This window comes from Thermobia domestica, chromosome 15 (assembly GCF_964235325.1).
Source record: "Thermobia domestica chromosome 15, izTheDome1.hap1.1, whole genome shotgun sequence".
In the NCBI taxonomy this organism is placed as follows: Eukaryota; Metazoa; Arthropoda; class Insecta; order Zygentoma; family Lepismatidae; genus Thermobia; species Thermobia domestica.
The window spans coordinates 10,194,612-10,214,866 of NC_137468.1; the positions used below are offsets into that span (position 1 = coordinate 10,194,612).

Consider the following 20,255-nt stretch of genomic DNA (forward strand, 5'->3'; position numbering starts at 1 on the left):
GGCATGGAAAGACTTTGATCCCTCGCCAACAACTTTCTGAAAAAGAAATTTAAAATATCCCCTTAGGTTGTATTATAGAGAATTACACACAAAAATGCTCAAAAACCGAGTTTTTGTACTATTAATTTCCTGCGGAGAAAGCTCCCGAACCTCTCACTCGACTAAGAGGTATTACAAACCCCCGGAAGAATCACCCCCACAGCAGACATGCAATATCCCCTAAATCCACTCATGCTCAGAACATGACATTTATATGAATTAAGACAAGAAGACACACACATACATACGAAAGAAACAATTCAATATGGCACATCAAAATATAAACTAGATTAAGTTCTTTGAAGACACCTCATTTTAAAAACAAAAAGTAGGGAAAAGATCACAAAAATGTCGGTGTTGTCAAGTTAGAAATTATTTCTACATAAGAAATAAAATCTTTTTACGTGCACAACTGTTCCTAAATTACCATGTATAACAATGGATTTATTAAAGATATTTAGCATCTACTCTCCCGTGACGGTATGTCTTCATCACTAAAAAACCAGAAGTGGTATGGCATACCACCGCATACCGTCTCACTTCGACCACTGTTCTAGCCACTTCGACCACTTCGACCACTGTTCTACATTGTTAAGTTTCTATAATATTAACTGCATTAAGAAGTTTTATTTAGTGCCGGATTATTTATTTATTTATTCGTAGTTTGTGTGTAGGAAGATGTGACAGCGAAAATGTTATGCATAAAGAAAGAAAGAAGACATATTCTGCCTGCTTCTTACGCCTCTATATCTACTTGCTTCTCCTCGCTGGTGACGTCACGCAAAACGGAGAGCGAAGCGTCTGAGCTTATAGCCCAACCTTTCCTTCTAGTAACCTTGGTTCTACCCATTCCAGACGTACCAGATACCTTTACTATATATTGTATACTGTAAATACATTGAAAATTTGAGATCACTTGTAAACTTCATTTAATATACAATTGATCTAGTTTCTCTCATGGGTTGCTTTGATCTGATATGGGACCATTTTAGGGAGGTTACTTTTTTTTTTTTTTTTTTTGACAGTAATCACAGTATATTTAATTTAATGTTTTAAATTCATTGCTTGAGAAAACTATTTTGTAACTCTTTGTTTTTTTGTTAATATATTTAAAGGAGTGCTGTTCAGCATCGAAGTAACAACGGTATACTTCGCAGTGAGAAATTACTGGCGAGGCTTCTTTGCCGCCGTGTGTGGTGCTACTGTATTTAGGTTGTTAGCGGTGTGGTTTCAGAAAGAAGGTATGTAGCTACATTGATTGACGTGGAAGGATCCAGTCATCGAGAAGAGTAAATAGCATGTTTTGTGTATAATCTTTATATAAAATACTCTATTTTCGTTTGCCGATGACTGTACCCAATGTCCTAATTAAGTTGGTACTCCACATTCGCATTCAATTCAACTCCACATTTGCATTGAATTCAATTAGCTATTTATTATTATTATTATTATTATTATTATTATTATTATTATTATTATTATTATTATTATTATTAATAATAATAATAATAATAATAATAATAATAATAATAATAATAATAATGTTTCTACCATGTTATCCAAGACTAGACGGAATCTGGAACTCATTAAATGGCTTACCAAAGATTTTAAAGACATTGCAACATGTAAAATCTTATATTGTGCATATGTTCGATCCCATTTGGAATTTGCTAGTTTAATTTGGAATCGGTAATCTTACTAGTATCACTCAAGTTCTCGAGTCAGTCCAGATTTCTTTTCTGGCTTGGTTAAAATATAAATTTAAATTATACGAGATAACTAATAGGGAGATTCTTGCTAAGCTTGATTTACTAGTTCTTGAAGTTCGGATAAATTTAAAGCAAATAAAATTTATTCGTGATATAATACATGCTCGAGTGAATTTAATTGAATATTTGGGGGGCGCGGTGGCTCAGTGGTAGAGCGTTCACCTCCGGTGCTTGGGGTCCCTGGTTCGATCCCAGCTCGCGCCGTGTGGACTTTGTGGTGGACAAACACCGCGCTCGTGGGTTCTCCCGTTTCCTCCCACTTCCACCATTTCATTCATTTCTCATAATCACCGTCTCCTTTAGCCTAACCGGCATAACCGTGGGACGTAAAACTTAAAGATTTCATTTCATTTCATTTTTTAATTGAATATTTATATGTTAAAGTTCCCCCGTATAATTCTAGGGTTTACGGTTCTATATTATGTAACAATCAATTGGTAGGTTTTCCACTATTTACTAGTGTTGTCAATATAAATAAAAATTCTCTCAAAATTGATTTATTTGATCCAAATTTTTCTTTACTGAAAAAACAATATTTGGAATGTTCTATTTAATAAATATATTAAATTCACCATGGTTTGGTATATTGTCTATTGAATTCGTGTTGTCTTTGTTTTATTTACATAGCTTATATCTGTTTATGTGTATTATTATATAATTTCTTTGTAATTTGTTCATTTTTTATTATGTTCAATATATTTAATTTCTTAATAATACATTATGCTCGATTTAATAGCTATTTAATCGAGGTTATGTCGTAATTTTACTTTATAATTTAGTTTGTATCATCAAATTTATGTGCTAATTTTTATTTTTTTGTATTTGGTCGAGATGATTTGATGTATTTTTAATTTGTTTCGTTTTGTTTGTATTTCTCTTGTAATCTTTTATTGTATATTATTGTACATTATGGCCATTTTGGCTTCGACTGTGGTCTTTATTATCAATAAATTCAATACAATTCAATATTATTATTATTATTATTATTATTATTATTATTATTATTATTATTATTATTATTATTATTATTATTATTATTATTATTATTATTATTACGTTTGACTTGTGGCTATAAAAGTATCATAAATTTGAAATAAATGGTAATCATTGATAAATCATTCGTTACAGAGGCATATATACAGGGTGAGTCATAAGTCTCCATACAAATGATGATAATACTACACTACAGTTATAAAATATGTTTTTATGCAAATATATGAAAAATAAACAGCAGTCATCTTGTATGGAGACTTACTACTTGGAAAATAAAAAAGTAAACATTAGTCATCTTGTATGGAGACTTACTACCAGGAAAATCAAAAATAAACATTAGTCATCTTGTATGGAGACTTACTACCTGGAAAATAAAAAAAAGTAAAACATTAGTCATCTTGTATGGAGACTTACTACCTGGAAAATAAAAAAGTAAAACATTAGTCATCTTGTATGGAGACTTACTACCAGGAAAATAAAAAAGTAAAACATTAGTCATCTTGTATGGAGACTTACTACCAGGAAAATAAAAAAGTAAAACATTAGTCATCTTGTATGGAGACTTACTACCAGGAAAATAAAAAAGTAAAACATTAGTCATCTTGTATGGAGACTTACTACCAGGAAAATAAAAAAGTAAAACATTAGTCAACTTGTATGGAGACTTACTACCAGGAAAATAAAAAAGTAAAACATTAGTCATCTTGTATGGAGACTTACTACCAGGAAAATAAAAAAGTAAAACATTAGTCATCTTGTATGGAGACTTACTACCAGGAAAATAAAAAAGTAAAACATTAGTCATCTTGTATGGAGACTTACTACCAGGAAAATAAAAAAGTAAAACATTAGTCATCTTGTATGGAGACTTACTACCAGGAAAATAAAAAAGTAAAACATTAGTCATCTTGTATGGAGACTTACTACCAGGAAAATAAAAAAGTAAAACATTAGCCATCTTGTATGGAGACTTACTACCTGGAAAATAAAAAAGTAAAACATTAGTCATCTTGTATGGAGACTTACTACCAGGAAAATCAAAAAGTAAAACATTAGTCATCTTGTATGGAGACTTACTACCTGGAAAATAAAAAAGTAAAACATTAGTCATCTTGTATGGAGACTTACTACCTGGAAAATAAAAAAGTAAAACATTAGCCATCTTGTATGGAGACTTACTACCTGGAAAATAAAAAAGTAAAACATTAGTCATCTTGTATGGAGACTTACTACCAGGAAAATAAAAAAGTAAAACATTAGTCATCTTGTATGGAGACTTACTACCTGGAAAATAAAAAAGTAAAACATTAGTCATCTTGTATGGAGACTTACTACCTGGAAAATAAAAAAGTAAAACATTAGTCATCTTGTATGGAGACTTACTACCTGGAAAATAAAAAAGTAAAACATTAGCCATCTTGTATGGAGACTTACTACCTGGAAAATAAAAAAGTAAAACATTAGTCATCTTGTATGGAGACTTACTACCTGGAAAATAAAAAAGTAAAACATTAGTCATCTTGTATGGAGACTTACTACCTGGAAAATAAAAAAGTAAAACATTAGTCATCTTGTATGGAGACTTACTACCTGGAAAATAAAAAAGTAAAACATTAGTCATCTTGTATGGAGACTTACTACCAGGAAAATAAAAAAGTAAAACATTAGTCATCTTGTATGGAGACTTACTACCAGGAAAATAAAAAAGTAAAACATTAGTCATCTTGTATGGAGACTTACTACCAGGAAAATAAAAAAGTAAAACATTAGTCATCTTGTATGGAGACTTACTACCAGGAAAATAAAAAAGTAAAACATTAGTCATCTTGTATGGAGACTTATGACTCACCCTGTAGATTAAAAGAATTTATACAGGGTGTTAACAAAAATTTGTCACAATCTTTTGGGAATAGATTTCTCACATGAAAATAAGAAAAAAAGTTCCTATGGACCTGTAGTTGGAATTGTATAGTTTCGTAGTTATCAGCTACCGAAAACTTGAAAAAATAAACTTTATACCTCCATAGTTGCACTACTATAGGGCCGATTGTAGTCGGGTCAAGACATCACTAAGCGACTAGTATGTAAACTATCCAAATAACCATCTTTCAGAACCTCTGGTACTTGCACAATCATTTCTACAGAGGCTGTTTGGGAGTACTTGATCACTCTCCACCTATGTCTTTAAAAATTGGTGTGCAAATACTGGAGCATTCTTAAACATGGATATTTGGATAGTTTACATACCAGTTCCTCAGTGATGTCTTGACCCGACCTACGATAGATCCCATAGTAGTGGAGCTATAAATTTTTAAACTTCACTTGTTTCATATTTTCGACACCCCATATCTCCGAAAGTACCCACTGTTGAGCACAGGTCCATATGAACTTTTTTTTTTCTTATTTTCATGTGAGAAATCCTTTCCCAAAATATTGTGATACATTTTTGTAAACCGTGTATGTATTCAGTAAATAATAATCATTGATAAATCATTCGTTACATCGATTAAAACAATTTATATTGACCTTATGACAAGGAATTGTAATTGTTAATCTTATATATTATTTAAAGCATTTATCTTTCACCATGTCGGTGTTTAACTTAAAAGAAGATTTAGCACTTTTTATTGTACTGAAAAGAGTACTTTTAAAAAAATACTGTTTTTAGTGTTATTTTGTTTTTAAAAGTAGGTTTGAATCTTTCCAGCCTTAGAACAAAATAGACGTAAACAAAGCGAAATGTATTACTCCGCCTCACACGTGCTTCGACAGCGAGAGACGTGAACAGCAAGATCGTCTGCTTACTTACTGTCGTCGCATAATTTCCAAAGTATAAGGCTACAGTTGGTTGGTAAATAATTAACGCACTGACACTATGTTGGAAATATGTATTTTCTTAACTCCTTATATAAACGAGCTTACCGCTGTTCCTGTGTCCTCTTTTGTGTTTTATAACACGAGACGAAAATGGATTATTGTCACACATCGTCGCCATGGTACTCTGCATTCTGCTATAATTTTAAATGAGTGGGGTACGCGCGCGAACGCATACGCGTGCGCAGTAAATACTATATGTCCAAATACGCGTGAGATTGAAATAAAGCTACATATGTTGTTAAATATTATATATATTGCGTTTATTTTCACAAAATACAGGATAAATTCAGATATCTTTATTTGAAATTGTTATTTTAGTAGGGATTATACTGTGGTAGGATACTAGTGCAGTGAGTCCAACAACCAATCACTGGTCATCGACTTACTGGTAGTCAGATGGGTTTGTTTACATCTACTTTTTTCTAAGGCTAGAAAGAGAATAATAAAGCAATATTTTATCACCGGGACAAAGAGCCTTTCCTAGTAAGATAGTGAAAACGGCCCTTGATCCAAAATGGGCTGTTATTTACCCAAAATGTTAGTTTTGACCTAAAACTACTCAAAAAAAAAAGTTTCGACCTTCTACTCTTACCCCTTACCGAATTATCGTATCATACATGCTCAAAATTTGATATTTTTAAATTCTGGTGAGGGTAGTCCAAATAATTTGAAAATTTTACATATTGTAGATACTATATAGGCGTAAATGGGAACATTTTTTTCAAGAAAATCGATGTTTTTTTTTTTTGTTGCGTGTTCAAAATTTGAAAAAAAATCGTAAAAAAAAAGTTTTGAGGGGTACACGTCGCTGACTTTTTGTTCAAAATGTTGTAATACCCTTAGGTACAACATACATATCGTCGATCCAATGCCAAAACTGCGAATGTGCAAATTTTGCTATTTTCACCTAAGTGCAGTTTCATGTTATTTGGGGCACACATATACCAAGACCAAAGTCCCATTTGTGAAATATAAGTATATTAGAAGCTATCGTTAACTCCTAAAACATGTTCTTAAGTCTATATACTGATTTGTCGTGGTAAGTTGAATATTAAAATGCTTATAACTTAAAGTCAAAGTTAGCACATTCGCGGTTTTAGCATTGGGTCGACGATATATCTGAAAGTAATGCAACATTGTCAAAAAGTAAATAAATAAATAAATAAAATAAATAAAAAATACAATAAAATAAAAAAAAGTTTTTTGACAGTTTTGTTTACCATTTTAGAACCCTCACTATCTTACTAGAAAAGGCCTTTTGACATTCTTACACTTCATTATATGCTATATTTTTTTTATTTTTTACTTATTGCATATAATATAGATTGCTATTTGCCTACAAATTGTTGTCTTCAAGCAATTATTATTTGTGCAATGATTCTCAACAAACAAGGCCCACAATAAGGAGCAATACATAGAATGTCCTAGAAACTTTGTTATTAATTAAAGAAATGTTATGTATGTTCATACAATATTGTTCCAATTAATATAAATAAGATGCTTACTTAGACTTGTTAAAAGTTTTGGTTCCAATCTATCTCTTGTAACACTGTTTCTAATAATTAATATTCGTATCACATGTAAATATTTCACGTTCAATGTAATTTACTTTGTTTCTCTGCAGCTACTGTCACCGCAGTGTTTGGAACTCATTTTACAATGGACTTTCCATTTGATCCTCAGGAATTGTTTGTGTTTGCCTTAATTGGGTAAGTTTCAATTTTGTTTTGCATCATGAGTATGCTCACGTATTTACAGCGAGTTTAAGTATTATATTCTACAGCTTACTTTTTAAAGTATTTTGTGATTATACAGGGTGTTCCACAACAACACCGACAATGTTTGGGAGGTGATTCCTGACACGAAGATAAAATAAAAAAAATATATATAGATCAACTTATCAACCTGGATGTACAAATGTTTACTTTCGGAGTTATAGATGCCGAAAACATGAAAAAATGAGATTTAAAGGTCCATCGCTCCAAAAGTATGGGACCTACCGTAGTCGGGTGAAGACTTCACTTACGAACTAATATGTGTCTATCCAAAAATTCATGTTTCAGAATCATACGGTACTCACCAACTATCTCTATAAAAATCGTTGTGGAAGTACCGCAGGATTCTGAAACTTGAATATATGTTTAGGGCACACACTAATTCCTAAGTGAAATCTTGACCCGACTACGGTAGGTCCCCATAGTTTCGAGCTATGGACCTTTAAAGTTAATATTTTTCATGTTTTCGGCAGTCTATAACTCCGAAAAGAGAAATTTGTGCACCCTGGTTCGTCTACAGTTTTTGTCTTATCTTGGTGTCAGGAATCACCTCCCAAATGTTGTCGGTGTTGTTTCGAAACACCCTGTAGATGTACAATTATAGATAAAGTGTTTATAGTCAGTAAAATAATATATTTGCTTTGTGCATCTTGTATTTATCTGTCCAATATTTCAGAAATTGATACTTCGGTGTAGGTACGAAAATTCGAGGGAAAAGAAGTGAGATTCCAACTGGTTACGTTTCGGTTGTTTTCCAGAACTCTTGATCCACTTTGTTCCTGATGCACCATTTGTCGATAGTTTTCCTAACACACCATTCCTTGTTTGACGAGTCCCATTTGTTATTTCTGTTATCACAAACCGTATGTCGCTAGCGTTTCTCGTTTCTTCAGTATTTCAGGTGGTATTTTTAGATGCCTCACCTTGCAGTATATATATGCCAGCGGTTTTATTTTATTTTATTTATTTATTTATTTCTTTAGATTTTGACTTTTGTGTAACAAAATGCGAAAAATTTTTAATTTGCATTGCAAATTTGTAACTTTTGTGTCGCACTGTCGGCACCCAAGAGAAACATTATTATTATGTCATAATAAACATTTTCTATGCATCACAAAGATGTATGATCATGGAAAGCAAAGTAAAAAGAAAGTAGCAGTAATTATATTTTTAAAAAGTTCTTGCAAGCATGACAAAAAGTATTTTTAAAAAGTTCTTGTAAAATAAGCAAGCATAGCAAAACAGATATGTATTTCTAGGTCAATACTATGAAACAAATATGAAAAAGTAGAAAGAAAGAAAAGAGTACTGCTAAAGTTCTGTATTTTAGCTAATAGTCTAGTTTTTGAAACGTAAGCTCGAGTCTTGGATTTGGAGAGTCGATTGAGCCACTTTCTTTACAGATAAAATAAAGTCTCTGTCGTCAGTTCTACGGCCTGTTTCCAATAATTTGGTTTGCAGTCAGTAGGAAATTGTGTTCTTTAGAGCCAGAAGACACCTAAAGATAAACGTTAGGTTTCTGAGAAGACTAATCACTGAGCTTTAACTGTATGTAAGATCGTTTTCGTTTGCATCGCAGGATTTTGTGTAGCAAACTGCGATGCGAAACCATTTAAATAAAATGCTTATATATATATATATATATATATATATATATATATATATATAGAGAGAGAGAGAGAGAGAGAGAGAGAATGAGATCGCACTTCAGCAAGCATATATCATGTTTCAGCGTCAGATAGAGCATAGAAGTTTAGTTCATATTTGTTCAGTTAATTTTATATATATATATATAATATCCTGCAAGAAATACAGCCGCCAAATGGAGAAATTCCATTATCAGTATATTACCTACAATATATATATATATATATTTTTAATACACATTTTTGGAGAGGATTAAAATTTGCTCTATGCCAGCAGCACTGCCATCACGATCTTGCTTCAAGCGGTACGGGGATCGAACTGTATACTTGAGATAATCAAAAGACACCAATGGATAGCCATGAAGCATTCAAACTAACGGAAAATCTATTAGGCGTGTTTAATCCACCAAGGAATAAAAATCATCACGCCTACGTGGTGTGAGACACATAGACGTAAATAGCACCCGCGCAACCCCCGCGGCGCGGAGGGCGCTCGAGGTCCAGAGGAGCAAAATATATAGAAAGTAGTGGCGCATAAACTAAGGGTTTGCGAGGGGGGTTGGTGCTGAAGCTTCAAGTTATGCCACTGGTGAGAAGACTCGAATGTGTTAAAATGTAGAAATCTATACGATAGTAATGTAATGGTCGATAGTATTGAAAGGTCGATAGTAATGTACTGACATAGAGTGTAGTATGTTTTGTAGCTTATAAAATGTTATACTCTCCTTTTTGGTATTTTTATTAGGTTTTCCCTTTTGTGTATAGTTAATTCCTTCTGCGATAAGTGACTTGGCTATGGTAGCAGAACTCGTTGGTTATTGTTTAGAGAAAATAATAAAAGTGATGGCGTGTAAATTTTGTAAAAGTTATCTAAATTAGAAGACAAACTTTTTATTATTGCTTTTATTTTCAGTGCAGTGTGTGGACTGGGTGGTGCATTTTATGTGTGGGTGCATAGGCAATATGTGTTATTCATGAGAAGAAGTAAGAGATTAAATAGCTTCTTGCAGAAAAAGTAAGTTATATCTCTTCATAATTATTTATATGATATGGTATTAAAAAATTGTATCTCTTCATATTTATTTATGATCTACATATTAAAATGCTAAGTTTATATGTTTGTCTCCAATTCTTTCGAAAATGAGATCTTGAAAACCACAATTGCTACAAACGTGCCGTTTTCGATGGTCGATTCCAAATTTTGTGTAGATTGTCCAGATCTAATTGAATATTTAAGAAAACGTGGCCGTTATTTCTTTATTACATTTTATAGGGGTACACTGGAAGTGTTAAAATTTTTAAAAAAAAACATCCTGAGTTATACATTCCAACACAACATACTTTTATACAATGGTTGTATATCTTTCAGGCGTTTGGTTCATGGCCAAATGATGAAAAACGAAGGATAACCATTTCTCCAGTCTAAGACGAATCCTTATTGTTTGGAGTGTTTTGACCAATGAACACCATGTATCACTGACATTATAATTAATAATGTATCTAATGTTTTTGCTTATTACATACTGCATGCAAGAAGAAAGAAAACATTGATCATACATGAATTAGAAACTCCAACCGGAAGTAGGCTCAAACTTTGCAAATGGAGTGAGATATTGAAAAAATAATCGAAAAAAAAATCTCTCCTTTATGATACCCTTCGCCGATTTTTATCAAGACGTCCTTCACTTGTGTCTATAATAGGACATGTACCGATATTTTGGGGAATGACAAGGAGATTCATGCTCATATGTGATTAATGCATGTGTAGAGAACGCAGGTTCGTCTAGTATGATCTTAAAAAAGTTATATCTCTTCATATTTATGTGACTTGATTATCGTACAACATCAGGTTTTAAGTTTACCAAATAAAATAGTCTTTCCCTATTTTTCTCGAGAATTACACATGAGAATTTTCACTTACCCATATCAGTTTGTTCTAGGCGCTCATCCAAAAATTTTTGCTGGGAGGGCCCCAAGCTTTTGGGGGTCGAGGATCAAAACTAGAAGCCAGTACATCTCTGCAGTGTTAGACAGGTATTATTTTGCACCCGAAAAAGACGATAAGTAATTGTAAAATACTTGCACCTGTATTTTCAGAAGAAAAAAATTATAGAACTAGGTTGTTTTTATAAGAGAAAAAAAGCACAGATGAAGTGAAAAATCAAATTTTCGTGCTACATTAATCATTTATCTGTTAAACAATTAAATATAAACTAATTATTTGCTGAGCAAAACTATATATTTTCATTAAAATTCAACATGTGTTACAGTTTCGCCAACTAACTCTTTCGCTTCACTCTTTGGTTCATCAGACACTATGTGATACAGGATAACTGTACAATCGTATATACATACAACAGTTAAGATATCTTTCTTCTGATTGGCTACTGGCAGCAGCAAATCCCTTTCAATTATACTTATTTGAAAATTTCTATATAGATAAATCAGGAGACCCTAGAAGCAAACATTTCTTGTCCCAACGGGTAAGCCTTGCCATTCAAAGAGACAATGCAATAAGTGTTTTAAATTCATTCCCATTCACACACAAAATGGATGAAATTTTTTATTTAAAATAAATCCTAAAATATTTTGAAATAAAAAAAAAAAATACCGTATTGTAAGTTCGGTTGAGAATTGTTAAGAATTATAGATGAGAAGCTCAGAATAGTAGACGTGTACAAGGTGTTCAACATGTACTGTTAGAAAATTAAATACACATTGTTTATAATACAAAAAGATGCATTCTATTGTTGCTAATTACACAAAATAACGATCTTAACTAATTTAAACTAACAATTAATTAACGTAAACAATTAAGTAAATAATCACACACACACACACACACACACTGTATCACATAGTGTCTGATGAAGCCAAACAGTTAGTTGGCAAAACTGTAACACGTGTTGAATTTCAATGAAAATATATAGTTTTGCTCAGCAAATAATAAGTTTATATTTAATTATAACAAAGCAAAGCTTCTACTTACGGAAAATATCACTGTTAAACAAGTATAGTTTTATAAGTCTACAAATGTATGTTGAGTTAGGAAGGTTTTTTTTTTTTTTTTTTTTTTGGAGGGGGAATGGGTCTGGACTCAGTAGATCCCCCCTGGTTTTTTTCCTACAATGAGGTCTATCGATTGGTATGTGGCCCACGTTTGGACTCCCCCCCCCCCCACTATTTGTTAATGTAGTGATGGCATATAACCAGTAAGTGAAACACAAGTCATATTCATGCTTCTGCTGTTCGACATGTTGTTGAGACAAGTTTTGAAAATTACAGAAATGTTCAAACTCAGCACGAAACGTAAATATCAACAAATGCCAATATACACGAATTGAAAAATGAAATGAAATCTTTCAGTTTAACGTCTTACGATTATGCTCTTACTTAAGGGAGACGATGATTAAAGAAAGTAAATTATTATGAAGAATTGGTGGAATGAAAGTGTGGGAGGAAACAGAAGTACCCCGAGAAAACTCATGAACACGATGTTGCCAACCATATACAGGAATTGAAATCATTATTTTACTATTTTCTTAAGTAAACTAACTTTAGCACCATTCTATACGTATAAATTTAAAACAATATTGCATAAATTGAAATACACATGTCAGTTGCAGAAAGCTACTGCTTCATAATTATATTATCTTCTTTACCATTTTTCTTTGTGATTAATTGTTTCTTTTTAAATATCTAATTTCAGTCGTTTTATATATCCTGGGCTCGTGTCTCTTATGGTGGCGTCTGCGTCCTTCCCACCAGGCCTTGGCCAATTCATGGCAGCAGACCTAAGCACACATGCGCAGGTACAATAGAGCAAGGTTATTTTCATTATTACTTACAGTTATCTTATATTAAAAGGAAAGTTAGCTTTGTAATCGCAATTCTAGTTAAAAGTATAATATGAATATTAGCTCATCCTGTGTGGCACCCCTATCAACAGAAAAAAAAAATCTTATTATTGTAGTGGTAGTTTCTTACTTGCTTGCTGCTACTACTACCAACCAATCTTGTTTCCTTCGGCTGCTAGACACTAGCTAAATGAAGCAGAGGTTGTGCCTTGGGAATTCTAATTTGAATGATTTCGGGAACCAGTCCTTAATTGGATGATTATTTTTCCTGGAACGATTTGAGCAGCCAAGCTTGTTTCCTTCGACCAAGGGCACCGATTTCTCTGTAAATTTGGGGAGGGGGAATTCAGATGCAGAAGTTATATGCCAAATATTGTATATTCATAAATACAATAGGAGGCCCACATGAGCTTTTTTTTTGGGGGAGGACCCCCGCCCCGCAGGATCGGCGCCCTTGCCTTCCACTTCTAACACTAAATGAAGCAGGAAGTTGTGCCCTGGGAGTCCCAATCGAAATGATTTCGGCAAACAATCTTTAATTGGATGACTATTTTTTTTTTTTTTTTTTTTTGTAACGATTAGAGTGATCAATCTTATTTCCTTCTATTGCTAACACTAAATGAAGCAAGGGATTGTGCCCTGGGAACCCTAATCGAAATGATTTTGGGATCCAATCTTGTATTGGATGATTATTTCCTGGAACGATTTGTGCAACCAATCTTGTTCCCTTCGACTGCTAACACTAAATGAAGCAGAGAATTGTGCTTTAAAGATCCCAATCTGAACGATTTCGGCAAACAATCCTTAATTGGATGATTATTTTCCTGGAACGATTTGAGCAGCCAAGCTTGTTTCCTTTGACTGCTAACACTAAATGAATCAGGGGATTGTTTCCTGGGAATTGTAATCGATATAATTTTGACAACCAATCCTTAATCGGGTAATCATTATCGTGGAACGATTGCAGCAACCAGTCTTGTTTTCTGTTAGCACTGTTAGCAACAATTTGACGTAAAGAAGGCACTCAAAAGAGATAACATATCGAATAGTGATAGAATATATCACAATATATTAGCTTGTCATAATGACTGGAAGGATTCAAAATAATACATTCGTTAAGAATTATACATAATTAATTATTTACTTATCAAAGCAGTAATATATTATTAGTGAATATTGTTATAAAACTACAAATTAAAAAATTATTATTTTTATTTATAAAAATTATAATGGCAATCTTGAAAGTGAACATGGAATAGTTTTTTTTTTTTTTTTGGTAATATTTTAACTTTTCGATACGTGCGTAATATTATTTTTAAAAATTACAAGAACAGTATTTGTAATTAAAAAATTGTTGGAAGCAGGAGCAAAATAGTTGTAGATAAATACTTGTAGTTAAATAATATACTGTTTGTTAGTAGTAATTAGCAATTTGGATAAAATTATAAAAAAGATTAAAGCAAACTTCAGGGTAAATTAAAGTTTAAAAATATATTTTATTATTTTTACCTCTTTATATAATATTTAAAAAATATGTAATTAGGACTTTTAAGATTTTGTAAATTTTTATAATGTCTTTTGGTAAATTTAAAAAAAATAAGGCAAACAAGGATAATAATTTATATATATATATATATATATATATATATATATATATATATATATATATATATATTGGTTACAAACTTAGTTATTTTGCATTTTGGATTTTGCATTTTGCATTGAAATGGAAAATTCTTTAATACATGGAAAATGTTTACAAATAAATACTTTTTATAACAATTTAATTATTTATTTGTGAACATTTAATAGTATTGAAATTATAACCAGATATAGTATGTTAGCTTAACTTCATAACAAATCATTTATACTTTTACTCAGTGCTTAACCAATTATAACAAAAATAAGCTAAATATCTAAGTATTTAAATTTGCCTGTCACTTTCAAAAACGTCTTGATACCATGTCACATGCAAATAGACAGTTAAAGTTCTCTGATGTCATACTTTACCTTATAGCAGATTCTGCTTAGTTTTGATCATACAGTAGTCTCTTTTTATATTTGTAGTTTATTAAAGAATTTTCCATTTTGATGCAAGACGCAGGATGCAGGATGCAGAATCCAGAATGCAGAATGATTTTTTGGTTGCAAACTTGGTTATTTTATAAGGACTATTATCCTTGTTTGCTTTAAAAATAAATAAATAAATATATTTTATATATATATATATATACAAGGGGGCTATAGGGGTTATACCCCTCCTTAACGCTCAGGTATACATTGGATAAAACTGGCTTTAATACTGCTTTACACTGGATAAAGCTGCATATATATATATATATATATATATATATATATATATATATATATATATATATATATATATATATATATATATATAATTTGCCAAAAGCCATTATAAAAAATTTACAAAATCTTAGGAAAGTTCTAATTACATTTTCTGAAAAATATTGTTATCTAATGAGGTAAAAATAAGAAGTATTTTTGAACTTCATTTACCTTGAGGTTTGCTTTCATCTTTTTTTATGATTTTATCCAAATTGCTAATTACTACTGACAAACAGTATATTATTTGACTATAGGTGATTTTTAACTATTTTACTTCTGCTTCCAACGATTTCTTGATTACAAATACTGTCCTTGTGATTTTTAAAAATAGTATTATGCACGTATCCAAAAGTTAAAATATTACCAAAAAAAAAAAAAAAAAAATCACCTACAGAATTGCCATTATGATTTTTATGAATAAAAATGATGATATTTTAATTGTTAGTGTGTGGTTTTATTACATTACCCCACCAACTGGAAGAAAAATTCCTGAACAATACCTTTAGTGTATGTCATTAGTTTTTTTCTTTTAATTTTAATTTTTAGTTTGTGGTTTTATTACAATATTTCGTTGTTACTTTCAGGTGTCTGGTTTGTTTAGTAATTTTACTTGGACAAAGAACCAGTTCACAGTTGAAGAGGCAGAAATTTTAAGGCATTGGACAACTCCTTACACGAATGTATTCGTAAGCTTGACAGGGTTTTTACTTTATACGGTAAGAAAACTTTTATGAATCTTTTATCTTCGATCTAAAGATATATTTTCGAGAATACTTCACTTGTATGATTAATACATACTAAAATTAATAATACACAAAATACTTTTTCATGTAACGTTTATTTAAAATTGCAGCTTTGCAGTTGCATTTTCATGGTTGTATGTAGAATCAAACAGAATACCTCGATTATTGCTTAGTTATACAACATGTTTATAAATGAATAGTGCGGTTTTAAAAGTTAATAATAAATCTGTTCATTATCTTATACGGATGACACGTACACCGTAAAGAGTGGCAGCTGTTCAAGTTTCTCGTCTGGTACCTGATGTTTGTTTGTCATGATTGCTAGTTTGTCATGCTTACTGCGGGACCGCAGCGTCAGTTTCCAAAATGGCGTCGCAACAGGAAGAGGCTTTCTGTGTGCTCCGATTTGAGGTGTCTAGATCTGTGGTTACAGTACAGCATGAGTTTCGTACACATTTTAGGAAAGACCCACACACAAGAATAACATAAATAGGTGGTGCCGACAGTAGGTGGAAACAGAGCATCAGCGTGACTCTTCAAAAGTGAACCATTTTCTGTGACGTGTCCAGCGAGAAAGTGCACGGTCAATTTTCTTCGAACAAGAAACTGTGACCGGTGACTCATTTGTAGACATGTTGCAAACCTGCTTGTTACCCCAGCTGAACACCAATTATGTTGATTACATTTTGCTACTGGACGGTGCTCCACCCCATTTTTACAGAAATGTACGAGAGCTTTTAAATCGTGTTCTTCACCACCGCTGGATTGGATGTGCTGCAACAGAAGAAATAACTTTCTCCCGTGGCCACCCGGTTCGCTGGATTTAACACCATGCGATTTTTTTCTTTGGGGGTTTGTTAAAGACAGAGTTCATGTACACTCATGTCCAAAATGATTGTCGCATATCTATAACTGTCTTCTTGTAAGAATATAATTTGATAATAATTTTGCATGGTACTTCTAATACTGATACTGTGTGTATAATTGGGAAATGTATATTTGTGGTAAATTTCATAGGAAAAGAATTATAAATACGAAAACTAGAATGAGTATAACAAAATGTTGCTAAACGGACAAGAAAGTTTTATTTTCGTTTTATTGTTCTTGTTTACTGCTCTTTTGACATGAAATTTACCACATATATGTCTTTGCCGATTATACACATACTAACATTGTAAGAAATACTGGGGAAACTCGTTATCAAATTATATTCCTACAAGAACATATCTATAGACATGCGATAATAATTTTGGACATGAGTATACCACCAATGTCCGTGTCCCTTAAGAAAGTTTCTGATCGGATAACGCGTGCACTACAGAGCGAACGATCTGTACCGAGTATGGGAAGAATTTGATTACCGTGTAAATGTGTATCGTGTGATCAAGGGTGCACATATTGAAGGGTTGTAATCAAGGGCGCCCATCAGGAGGGGGCAAGGTGGGGCGCTGCCACTCCGCTTTAGAGAAAATTGTGTTTCGAAAGATTGAAAACCCAATAGATTTTTAAGAATAGTTACCACAAAATTTGAGCCTACATTTGAAATGTCGCCTATACTTGCCCCCCTGGAAACCACAACATGGGCGCCCTTGGTTGTAATTAATGTATCATAAACTTGGACAATTGCCGCTGCTTAGATTGTAAGGTTTGCCCATATAAGACAATAAATAGATTTATTATTATTTTTTAAAACCGCACCATTCATTTATAAACATGCTGTATTGGATCAGAGTTTTGAATTTGTATGTTACGTTGTCAGATTAACAATTTTTTTAATCAAGGGGAAAGCAGAATTAAGATTGTGAAACTAAATCACCCATAAAATAGGTTTATCAAACACCCTCTTTACCCACACATATCCCCTTTTTAAGAGCGAAATAGATGTCCGGGCGGATTTTTTCCCACAGTGAAATTGTCCGGATTTCTAACAATTCTCGAAAAATAAAAAGTTCTAATAAATATTTCTTTCCCGATTCTTGCAAGTATTATCAGGGTGTCTATCGGTCACGAAAGTCACGAAAAAGTCACGAAATTTAGCTTTTGGGTCACGATTTTTTTTTTTTTTTTAAATCTGTACAAATGTAGATACAGATTGGAAAATTTTGTTCTGTAAAACGTCAAAATTTACCACCAAAAATGTCAATGGTTGGCTTTAGACGCTACCAAATCGCAAGCAAAGTACGTTTCTATCGCATGAATGAAAATTCGGCCTAATTCGCACCCAAATTCGCTCTTGAGAGTGTTATGAAATTTTACGATTTGGTATAGAAAAGGTCACGAAAAAAGTCACGAAATTTCATTTTGGAATTTTAGTAGACACCCTGATTACGTAAACTTCACAATTACAACGGAAATATAATAATCAAACTCACCTTTGCAAGACGCTCGTCTGCTAATACTGCATAGGAAAGAGACTGCTATACTTTGCGCATCAACAACATCACTGGGTGTATATAACAAAAATTGAAGTTTGTTGTTTAAAATTGTGTAAAAAAAAGTTGAGAAAATGTTACTTAAAATACAAAAGGGTATTTATACTTGTTCATAAGTGAGGAAATGACAGGAGGGTGCAATTGGAAGGAGAGTTCGACAGGAATACTGTTTCTCACTTACATTATTTAATACCTATCTAGAAGAGATAATGAAAAAGAGCATACAAAATGAAGACTGTATTTCGGTAGGAGGTAGAATGATGAGATGTATACGCTTATTGCAGAATCTGAAAAGAAAATCAGTAAAATGTTAGAAAACTTGAGGAGAGGCTGTGAAGAATATGGGATGAAAATAAATGTTAGAAAACTTGAGAGAAGGTTGTGAAGAATATGGGATGAAAATAAATGTTAGAAAGAGAAAAGCCATGGTGAATGGAACGAAGGGGTCGGTGTTAAGTATACGAGGGGAGAGAATAGAACAGGTGGCTAGTTTCCGACACCTGAGTATTATTGGTGATGATATGAAGGTGAATGTAAAATAAAAGCAAAGATAGGAATGGCGAAATAAGCCTTTAGGAGGAAGAAAACTCTGTTTTGTGGAACCATTAATAAAGAGTTGAAAAAAAAATAATAAAAAAAATGCTACATGTGAAGTATTATACTGTATGAGTCAGAAACCTGTACATTACGCAAAAATGATAAAAAATGACTGTAACCTTTCGAAATGTGGGTGTGGAGAAGAGTGGGGAGAATTAGTTGGGTCGAACGGAAAACGAATAAGAGGGTGTTAGAAATGGTTGAGGAGACAATAACAATTTTCGTTATTATTAAGAAGAGGAAAAAAAACTGGTTGGAACATTGTCTAAGAAAGAACTGTGTTATGAGGGACGTGCTAGAGGGTATGGTGGCAGGAAAAAGAGGAGGTGGGCGAAGGATATTACAATTAATGGACGATATCAAAACAGAAAAATCGTACGTGAAGACGAAGAGGTTAGTGGAAGACTGTGGAGCATGGAAAGTTCTCTGTTGCGGCAAATTATCTCCCAATAATGGCAGAAATACCTATGATGATGATGATAATACTTGTTCACATTTTGTAAATAAATGTGTGTGTCAGATGTCCTTTTTTACTTCATGTAATTTGATAATCCTGTATGAAAGAAGCCATTAATATAAACAAGTGTTTTAAAACGTTAACGGAAACCACACCGAAATTGTTAGTAAAAGAAAACCTAGGGTAGGTAACCACTTCTGCTTTCAGTTGTGTTATCTTCTACTATTTCGTAAGGCTACATAACTCGCTGTAATATTTAATTAACTTGTGTGCGAATCTTTACCTATCAGTTGAAGTAGTAAAATGTTGTACTGTGTTCATGTATTTTCAGTTTATATTTTCGATCATGGGTTCAACGGTGCCTGTTCCATCAGGCAGTTTTATACCAGTTTTTAAAATCGGAGCTTCCTTTGGAAGAATTGTTGGGGAATTAATGCACACTTGGTTTCCGTATGGTGTTCGGTATGGAGGGATACTAACACCAATCATTCCAGGTAAGGGAAAGACAACATTATATCTTACAATCGTTAGTTTATTGATATACTTACTTATCTTTTGTTAGTTAAATAAAAATAAAATTTGACCATATCTAACACCTCTATTAAGGGGACAGACTACTAAAAATGATACAAAAGCGAACAATTTTTCTTTTGCTCGTTTTTCGGAGGAGAAAAGCGATAATGAAATGTAACGTACCACAATAATAGATAATGTTATTCTA

At 32.4% G+C, this 20,255-nt stretch overlaps 1 protein-coding gene across 1 annotated transcript in view; it reads left to right on the forward strand.

The window, feature by feature from the left end:
• The window catches only part of ClC-a (chloride channel protein 2), a 109,181-nt gene that overhangs the window by 16,077 nt on the left and 72,849 nt on the right, over positions 1–20,255 (forward strand). The window contains exons 2-7 of the mRNA XM_081741197.1: positions 1,155–1,280; positions 7,303–7,387; positions 10,013–10,114; positions 12,809–12,911; positions 15,890–16,021; positions 19,866–20,028. Coding sequence (XP_081597323.1) covers positions 1,155–1,280; positions 7,303–7,387; positions 10,013–10,114; positions 12,809–12,911; positions 15,890–16,021; positions 19,866–20,028 — 711 coding nt within the window. The remainder of the gene's footprint in view (positions 1–1,154; positions 1,281–7,302; positions 7,388–10,012; positions 10,115–12,808; positions 12,912–15,889; positions 16,022–19,865; positions 20,029–20,255) is intronic.